The sequence below is a fragment of the Neovison vison genome, chromosome 13 (assembly GCF_020171115.1).
Source record: "Neovison vison isolate M4711 chromosome 13, ASM_NN_V1, whole genome shotgun sequence".
Taxonomy (NCBI): domain Eukaryota; kingdom Metazoa; phylum Chordata; class Mammalia; order Carnivora; family Mustelidae; genus Neogale; species Neogale vison.
In genome coordinates this window covers 31,642,442-31,651,483 of record NC_058103.1, presented here as the reverse complement: position 1 = coordinate 31,651,483, position 9,042 = coordinate 31,642,442, and the positions used below count along the sequence as shown (strand labels likewise).

The 9,042-nt window shown below is 42.3% G+C and overlaps 1 protein-coding gene across 5 annotated transcripts; it reads left to right on the top strand.

Annotated features, from left to right (window-relative positions):
- The first annotated feature begins 2,015 nt into the window (after positions 1-2,015).
- Positions 2,016-6,612, top strand: SRSF5 (serine and arginine rich splicing factor 5). Of its 5 annotated transcripts, none has more exons than XM_044232296.1 (8): positions 2,016-2,293; positions 3,064-3,208; positions 3,484-3,554; positions 3,679-3,777; positions 4,080-4,149; positions 5,386-5,459; positions 6,121-6,231; positions 6,332-6,612. In XM_044232296.1, exons 2-8 carry the CDS (start codon positions 3,083-3,085, stop codon positions 6,594-6,596), a joined length of 816 nt encoding a protein of 271 aa, XP_044088231.1. In that variant the 5' UTR covers positions 2,016-2,293; positions 3,064-3,082; the 3' UTR covers positions 6,597-6,612. The 5 variants fall into 5 exon arrangements, with proteins under 5 accessions (XP_044088231.1, XP_044088229.1, XP_044088228.1 ...); XM_044232294.1 differs by having other exon boundaries at positions 2,017-2,164; positions 6,329-6,612; XM_044232293.1 differs by having other exon boundaries at positions 2,017-2,168; positions 6,329-6,612.
- The last annotated feature ends 2,430 nt before the right edge of the window (positions 6,613-9,042 follow it).

Sequence of the window (9,042 nt, the reverse complement as noted above, 5' to 3'; positions counted from 1 at the left end):
ACTCTATTTCTTTTTCTTAGATAAATAAATAAATCTTTAAAGAAAAAAAAGAAAGAAAATGACCACTCTTGTACTGAACAAATGAGAAAACATGCTTTTCTCCAACAGCCTTTGGACTTTCCTTCAAAACAATCCCGCTAATTTCCTCCTTTTCCCTAACATGTTCCTTTCCTTGTAGGACTTGCCTATGGTTTTTCTGCAGCTTATATGTCTTGAATTATAGTTCTCTACTATTCCTGAATAAAATCATTTTGCTGGTGAAATAACAGTTTTCTTTTTAAGATTAATAGGCTTTAGAAAAAAAAATTAGTCCTGAAAAAAATCACAACACTGTGTGCTGAAGACAGCAACATTCTTCATGATATACAACACGATCAGTCTTGTCTTTCACTCCCAGAAAACCTTCTTTAGATTACTGTTATTGCAGCAAAAATAACACTTAGAGAGTAAAATCACAAGTGATTGCTTCTATCATAGTCAATAGAAAAATGTAGAAAATAATTGGAACGCCAATTTTTTAAAATTATGCAGAAAGGGAACAAATGTAGCTAAATAAGTACTGGTTTGGGACAATTTGTACATTATGAGAGGCCAGTATTTATTGGGCTAGTAGCTAAAGGTATTTTCCTATAACAAACTCTTAATTTCTTTTAAATCCATCCTTAATTTCCCACACTATAGACGGCCTAAATTCACAATTTTACTACATACCTACTGAGGCTCTTCTTAAAATAAACAAATGTTTAGGGGCACTTGGGTGACTCAGTTCATTCTGTCTCTGCCTTAGGCTCAGGTCCTGATCCAAGAGTCCTAGGATAGAGCCCCATGAGGGGCTCCCTACTCCGAGGGTGTGGGGTGATGGTGTTGGTGGTGTCTGCTTCTCCCTCTGCCCCTCCCCCCATGCTCTCTCTTGTTCTCTCTCAAATAAATAAAATCTTTTAAAATTAAAAAAAATAAACAAATGTATAAATGGATGAACTCATCGCATAAAAACTATCAAAATTCACATCTAGAGTTTCTAAGAGCTAGGAGGTCAGAGCGAGGGTCTGTATCTCTGCGGCTTCTTGAACTACTCTTGCTCTGTGTAACTTTAGTTGCAAATAGCAACCCTAGATGCCTGGCACCTCTGAAAAATGGGGTGCCTTGGGTTCCACCTAAAAGCGTTAAAGAAAAGTAACCTCTTCACATTCTCTTTATGCCTGGATTGCTAAGCCTGACAACCTTGCTGGGAAAATGTGGAGCTAAGGATGTAGAAGGCTGTTTCACCCACATTTAGAAAACATAGTCTTTTGTTTCTGAAGAATAGTATACTTTTATGTGTTACGTTATAGAAACTTAAATAGGAAAGGTTAACCAAATACCATTTGGGACTTTAAAGGTAGCTTGAAACCTCTTCCAACCAGCTGAGCTCTAGTGCAGAAATCTGCATTTTGGCTTCAATTCAAGATGGTCTGCTAGCTGCAGTCCCAATTTCAAGATTTCATCGTGCGAGAACCTTCCGTTTAAAAAAAAATACTGCAGTTCCTCAGTCTTCTTAGTGTAAACCACATGTCCATGGTATGACAGTATGGCTAAAATATTCACTTGTGCATTAAGGAGCATCTGCCAAAGTTCTACCATAAACAGCAAGAAGCAAGGGGTCATAGATGGCCAAATATTTTTGCAAAGTCTGAGTTTCTTTCACCCAGTACTTCTGTGGGTATCTTTAAAAGACTTCAGATAAAAAAGAAATGTCATTGGCTCTAGCGTATCTTCACCAGGCAGACAACGGTGAACAGCACCCCACCGCCCAGTTGACGCAAACACTTCCCACCGCGGCCCTTGGAGCGTGCAGCACCTGACGGCCTCACCCACGCCAGTTCCCGCCCCTCGGCCCCGCCCATCCCGGGTACAGGTCTCCGGGGCGGTCGCCGTTAAGAGGCTCCGGCCCCGCGTAAACTTCCGGCTCCGCAGAAATTTCCGCCCTTAGATCCAACTGGGAGGTCCCAGGGGCGGTACCGGAAGTGACGCCAGGGCGCGCCCTCCATTTTGTGGGACGCAGGAGCAGCTAAGTGCGTCAGTTGTGGAAAGGCGTAGACGAGACTAGTCCTGGTCTGCGGGGAGGTAGACGGCTCCGTCGCAGACTACGGACCTCTCTGGTCTCAGCTGCCAAAGACCCTGTCCGGTAGGTGAGTGGCTCACTTTGAGGGAAAGGCTTCTCGGATCGAAGCTTCTTCATGGCCGTTCAGATCGTGAGTGGCCAGGGCTGCTCTCTTTGCGGAGGACGGCGTCCAATGAGTGCAGTTTATTCGAGGTGGGCGCTGGGGCACGTCTCCCTTTGGGTATTGTTTGAGGGGAACTGACGGTGGAAGGGCGGTTGTGGTTATGGTCGTTTTTACACGGGGGTCGTGTGCCCCTCCCTGCCTCCTTACCTCTTCACTACCCGGACCCTCCCCGAGTATTGGGCTGATGCCTTTGCTCGGGGCGTGGTTAGGGCTTTCTGGGACGGGCACAGTGACTCCGGAACTGTGGAGTCCGGGGAGGGGGGAGGGAGAAGGGCGTTTGGCACGCGCGGCTCACCCCACCGCTGGCTCGGCCGCCGCCATTTTATGGCTGCCAGCGTCTGCCCGCCGCCGTCTGCGCAGGCGCGGCGGTGGCGTCGCGAGATTCCGGCTTCCACCCGCTGTGACGTTCCTGGGAGGCGGCGACGTGCGCGCGGCCCGTCGCCATTGGGCTGGCCTTGCGGAGGGCGGGGTCGGCTCCGCCCGCACTTCTCGGCCTTTCCTAACTGCGGCAGATGGGAGGGGGCCAGAAGAGCCGGGGAGAGAGTGCGGCTGCGCAGTTCCAGAGGCGGCAGTGGGCGTTGCGGTTGCTGCGGTCTGGGCCCAGGGAAGGATCGTGTTGGGAGCCGAGTTTTAATTTTGTCTGCAAGGGACCTGGCCTAATAAGAGGCACTCTTGGCAATCTTGTTTATAACATCACCGGGTAAACATTTTATTTTATGCCGTTTATGTTTTTGACCCCTTGACCAGGCATTCTTCGGACATTCACTGGTATTGTCTCAATTGAATTATTTTGTAACAGGAAATACTAGCCGGACACCATGAGTGGTTGTCGAGTATTTATCGGGAGGTTAAATCCAGCGGCCAGGGAGAAAGACGTGGAAAGATTCTTCAAGGGGTATGGACGAATAAGAGATATTGATCTGAAAAGAGGCTTTGGTTTTGTGGTAAGTATTTTCAACTGATTGTTTAGAACTGCTGTTAAGTCGGTAAAGATTTTGATAAGCAGTGTTTTTTATTTTTACTGAGCGTAGGGTATTTTTAAGGGATTAAAAACCTCGCTGTTAGTTGGAGGGAAACCACTCCTGATTGTATTTCTGTTGAGCTTATGTGTATGGGACTGTCATTAAGATACTCATTCTTGACGTGGTTTTGGTGCTTTTACTGTTGTAGAATACATTTAAAGTCATGTTAAGAGCTGTTTTTCACGTTCACGTTTTAGGAATTTGAGGATCCCAGGGATGCGGATGATGCCGTATATGAACTCGATGGAAAAGAACTGTGCAGTGAGAGGTGAGAACCTGAGTTTTGTGACCGTTAGCACTGTAAGGTAGAACAGACTAGGTCAGTTGGGATGTTTCAGATTAGCTGTCAGGTAGCTTGTGTGGATAACAGAGCCTTCTTTCCTTTCCTGTAGGGTTACTATTGAACATGCTAGAGCTCGGTCTCGAGGTGGGCGAGGTAGAGGACGCTATTCTGACCGTTTTAGTAGTCGCAGACCTCGAAATGATAGACGGTATGTGATGGATCGTGAATGGCTGCTTTGAACAATCATTGTTGCAGGAGGAGATTTTAATGTTTAAGAACAATTAGTGATAAGTGGTTTTTTGCTTACTGTATAATCACTTCTATTATTCCTGTGGTAGTCTGCTGTTCTTGATTAGTGTGTGTAATAAGTCCTGTAAAATAGTTCAGAAACTCGATGGAAGTCATTTGAATGACTTGTTCTATCTTACTGCTTGAATCTGCCCACAGTCGAACACAGTAGGTACACACTGCTGCATTTCTTCCATTGTGAGTACTCATTTTCTTCCTCAGAAATGCTCCACCTGTAAGAACAGAAAATCGGCTTATAGTTGAGAATTTATCTTCAAGAGTCAGCTGGCAGGTTTGTTGAAACACAGTTTTGAGCTATTTTAATGTGGTTTTTTTAAAAGTTAATGGGTAGCTAATGTTTTATTATGTTTTTATTAAAAGTAATTTTATCTTAAATTAAATTAATGGAATTAATTGTAATTTTAAAATTTTGATTAAAAGTAATTGGGGGATATTTGAAACTTTAATTAATTTGATCAAATGTTTAATGTTTTGAGGATATTTTATCTTGTTTTTTAAAATCAATTTTAACCAAATATTAAACCCTTTATTTGCCAGCCTATCTGTGTCGTTGGCCTTATGACGAGGAGTGCCTGTGGGTTATCCTAATCGTTGTCTTGGTCACTCTTGGTTGGGCCTGGTTGACTTTGCCAGTCAGCTCCTACAGTGATCAGTTGGCCACCTCTAGATCTGTGTTTGCCGGTCTAGACGTAATCGGGGCACTTACTTGAAGTGCCAGGTTGCAGCGATCCCAGAGCGTTGATAACGTGATCTGATCCCTAATTGAGAGCTGTCTTCCTGTAACGCTTCCGAATAAGAGGTCCTGGTCGAAAAGAGTTGAAAGATTCGAAATTAGGTGGTCGTTGGAATCCTGATCGCAGTAAAGTGGTCCTTGGTAACTGCACAAGAGTAGAAGGTGCCTGCATCCGCCAATAGTCTGCTAATAGGGAGGGCTGTGCGATTAAAGGCTTCCACCGATTGGGTAGTGTCCTTCAAGTGGGTGGCGAAGAGCCAGTCGGGCATATGTCATGAAGGTTTCTCCGACCGATTAATGGTTTGCTGCTTGACTAGCCTAGGGAAATAATAATAAAGGTAAAGTAAACTTTTTTAATGACATATGGGGCACAAAATAACTGGTGTCTTGTAAATGTTCTGTTTCTTTTTTTTTTTTTTTTAATATAAAATCTCTGCTTTAGTCTTTAAAATATGTACTGTTCCTTTTTGTTTTGTTTTTTTTTGTTTTGTTTTGTTTTCTTCCTTTTGTATTGAGCTCAGTATAGACTAATACTACTTTAATGTTAAAATCTGAATTTTCCTGTAGCATTTTGCTTAAAAGCAATATGCTTTTTGCTTATTTCGTGCCCTGGCATAGATAATTTTTGAATTCTGATAGAATACAAGTGTGGTAAATACCATGTTTGTACTTTATCTAACATCTTCTCTTCCAGTAGTCTTGTTTTTTATACCATGTGGTTGTTTGTGTGTCAAGTTTCCTTTTCTTCGCGTGACACAATTGTCTTGTGTTAAGGATCTCAAAGATTTCATGAGACAAGCTGGGGAAGTAACCTTTGCGGATGCACATCGACCTAAATTAAATGAAGGGTGAGTGTGTTTTGAAGGTCTTTTTTTTTTTTTTTTTTTAAAGATTTTATTTTATTTATTTGAGAGAGAGAGACAGTGAGAGAGAGAATGAGCGAGGAGAAGGTCAGAGAGCGAAGCAGACTCCCCATGGAGCTGGGAGCCTGATGTGGGACTCGATCCCGGGACTCCAGGATCACGCCCTGAGCCGGAGGCAGTCGTTTAACCAACTGCGCCACCCAGGCGTCCCATGTTTTGAAGGTCTTAACAGCCTTTTGAAAACTGAATGTTTTCAGAAGTCTGAGAATTTGGATATGCTGGAGTATGGTGCTTCTCATTTGAGGATGAATTTGCTCTGTAGGGGGCATTGGACCACATTTTTGGTGGTTGTAATGGGTTTAGGGTGCTACGGGCATCTTGTAGGTAGAGGCTGGGATGCTGCTAAACATGGCTACCAAGCATAGGCAAAGGCCTCCACAACAAAGAACTGTTTAGCTTAAAATGTCTGTGGTTTGGAGGTGGAGGAACCTTGTAATGCTGTTTTTAAGATCTAAGATTCTTAATAATAGCCGTAGCAGAAAGTATCTAGAAAAGGTAATCTTGATACTCTCTGGATTGCTATATGTAGTTTGAGACCAGACTACCAGATGTATATAATTGTACAAATGGCTTTTTTCCATTGTAGGGTGGTTGAGTTCGCCTCTTATGGTGATTTAAAGAATGCTATTGAAAAACTTTCTGGAAAGGAAATAAATGGGAGAAAAATCAAATTAATCGAAGGCAGCAAAAGGCACAGGTATCTAACATATTAAAGACAAAAGTTTTAGTTGGTGGGTTTGTAGCTCCTGCCACTTACATTGTATTTTTGTTTGCTTGTTCATTTTCCTCCCTAGTAGGTCACGGAGCAGGTCTCGTTCCAGGACCAGGAGTTCCTCTAGGTCTCGTAGCCGGTCTCGGTCCCGGAGTCGCAAGTCTTACAGCCGGTCCAGGAGCCGGAGCCGGAGCCGGAGCAAGTCCCGTTCTGTTAGTAGGTCTCCTGTGCCTGAGAAGAGCCAGAAACGTGGTTCTTCAAGTAGATCTAAGTCTCCAGCATCTGTGGATCGCCAGAGGTCCAGGTCCCGATCCCGGTCAAGGTCCAGATCAGTTGACAGTGGCAATTAAACTGTAAATAACTTGCCCTGGGGGCCTTTTTTTAAAAAACAAAACAAATTCCCAAACCATACTTGCTAAAAATTCTGGTAAGTATGTGCTTTTCTGTGGGGGGGGGTGGGATTTGGAGGGGGGGTGGGTTGGGCTGGAAATCTTTGTAGATGTGGACCACCAGGGGTTGTTGAAAACTAATTGTATTAAATGTCTTTTGATAAGCCTTCCGCTCACATTTTTGTGAATGTCTGAAGTGTATAGTTTGTGTATATTGAGAGAGCTCTTTTATAACTAAAGCAAATTTAATTTTTTTGTACTAGAAAAGATTTGAACATTTTAGTTCTTGGTTATTCAAATATGTTAATTCACAATTAGTTTAATGCCTCAATTAAACTAATTAATAGCTTTGGACATTTAAAAGAGCTCTAAATTTGCTTGTACATAAAGGCTTGAGTTTTCCTTGTTAGGGTCAAGGGTGTCCTCCCACCCACCCTTTAACAGCTGCCTGACAAAGACAACGGTAAAGCAGCTGTTATTGATAATAAAACATTATAAAAACTGTTTTTGTCTGTTTGTCTGAAGGATGTATGCTATTATTTTTCCCTATCCATCTATGTTCAGCACATTTAAAATACCTTGTGGAGAATCCTGGAATTTGGTTGGTGGATTTTTAAAGGTTTCTTTGAAAAATTGAGTCTTAAAATCCCTTGCCATTTCTGGTCTAGTCAAAACAAGGGCAGAGATGTCTGCGAACTGTTAAAATGATGATGACAGTTAAGTTTCCTGTGTGACTGTACCAAAGCTCTTTCCCTTTATCACTTATTGTATTGGTATCAGGTTATTTAGGCTTCCGTAGCCAAGAGAAGAATAATTGGAGAACAGATTTTAAGAATGTTTTACGCTTATTTCAAAGGTAATAAATTATGAAGGTTAGATTATTATGTAAAGCTTATTTAAATCCACGCACAAGAATGCTTTAAGGGGTTTCACGTTTTACTTGCATTGATGAGCTGTGGATGTGACTGTATTAAAGGGAAAACTGCTTAAGGTTCTACATCCATCTTTGTTCTGCGCGTTCCATACCTATAGATGATGATCTTTATTGTCTCCTAGTAATGTCAGAAACTACTTAGATTTTCTTAGTTCTCTTTAGGAGTGCGCAGTTGGATAAATGTTTGGTAGTGGTGAATGGCATATAGTACTTAGATAATGTTACAAATATCTTCCCTTTATGCTCGCTGAATCTTCACAGCTACTAGGAACATAATCATTTTACGGGAGGAAACTCAGGGCCAGAGAAGAGCGAAGTAAATGGTGGACTGGTATTGGAATTGAGGAAGTCTAGTTCCCCAGAACCTGAAAAGCTCATTTTCTTTCATCTGTCCCAGCCTTGCATGGGTTTTTTGAGGAAAGAAGTACCAGAAGGATTGCTTTTCGCTTTACAAAAGTATGGGGATTAGGTGGTAGGACTCCCATTTGGGGTAGGTTTGAGAAGTTGGTATATATATTTTTTTGTTACATCTGAGACAGTAGAAGCTCATGCAACAAAAATGGGGAAGCTGCTCCCTTCTGTGAAGGGCCAGTTCTAGCGGGGAGTTTGAGTGTTAACACTTGTTAATTTGCTTGGGCGGAGGCTGATGTAAAGGAGTAGAACTAGGTGTGTTTAGTTTGGAAGGCTGGAAGTGAGCCACAATTGCTACCAAATGGAAAGGCAGTTTCTTCCCTTAAGTTTTTATATGTTGGTGGTATGATGTACATGCTTGATGTTTTACCAGATGACTTTATTCTGTTTTAGTTTTTCACGTTTCTTTACCCCTAGATAGGTAAATTGTCAGTGGCTTGCCAATTTGTCATTAGAAATCGTTGTCATAGAGTGAAGCAATAAAATGAGGCCCTTTGAGCAAATGGCAGAGATGACTGGGAGTTGGTTTGAACTAACCTTAATTGCCCCGTAGAGGACCTGAGAAATAGGAGTCTGAATATAATCCTAAGCAAAGTTTTAGAACCAGCTTTTGTGTGAAGTAACATAACTTGTTTTCTTTTGTGTTTTATCTAGTTCTCTTTTGAAGGATAATTTGAGATTACTAGAGCTCAAGTCTAGCTCTACCTTCCTGAGAATACTAATGCTCTTGGTTCTGCTTAACTAAGTTTCCTGGCAGGTGATACTTGCTGAATGTTAAAACGATTTGAGTAGATACGTAAATAAGGGTATAATATGTCCATACAGTAGGCAGGTAGATCTTTTCACAGGTCTTTAACAGTATTAGTGACCAAATTGGTAATTTTTTTAAGTAGGCTCCATACCCACAGTGGAGCCCTGTGCTGGTTGTGGACTGAACCCAGATCAAGACCTGATTTGAGATCAAAAGTTCGATGGACGCTTAACTGACCGAACCACCCAGGTGCTCCCTCCTCCCCCCAGTTGGTGATTCTTAAACTTGCTCTGGTATCAGGAGTACTGGTA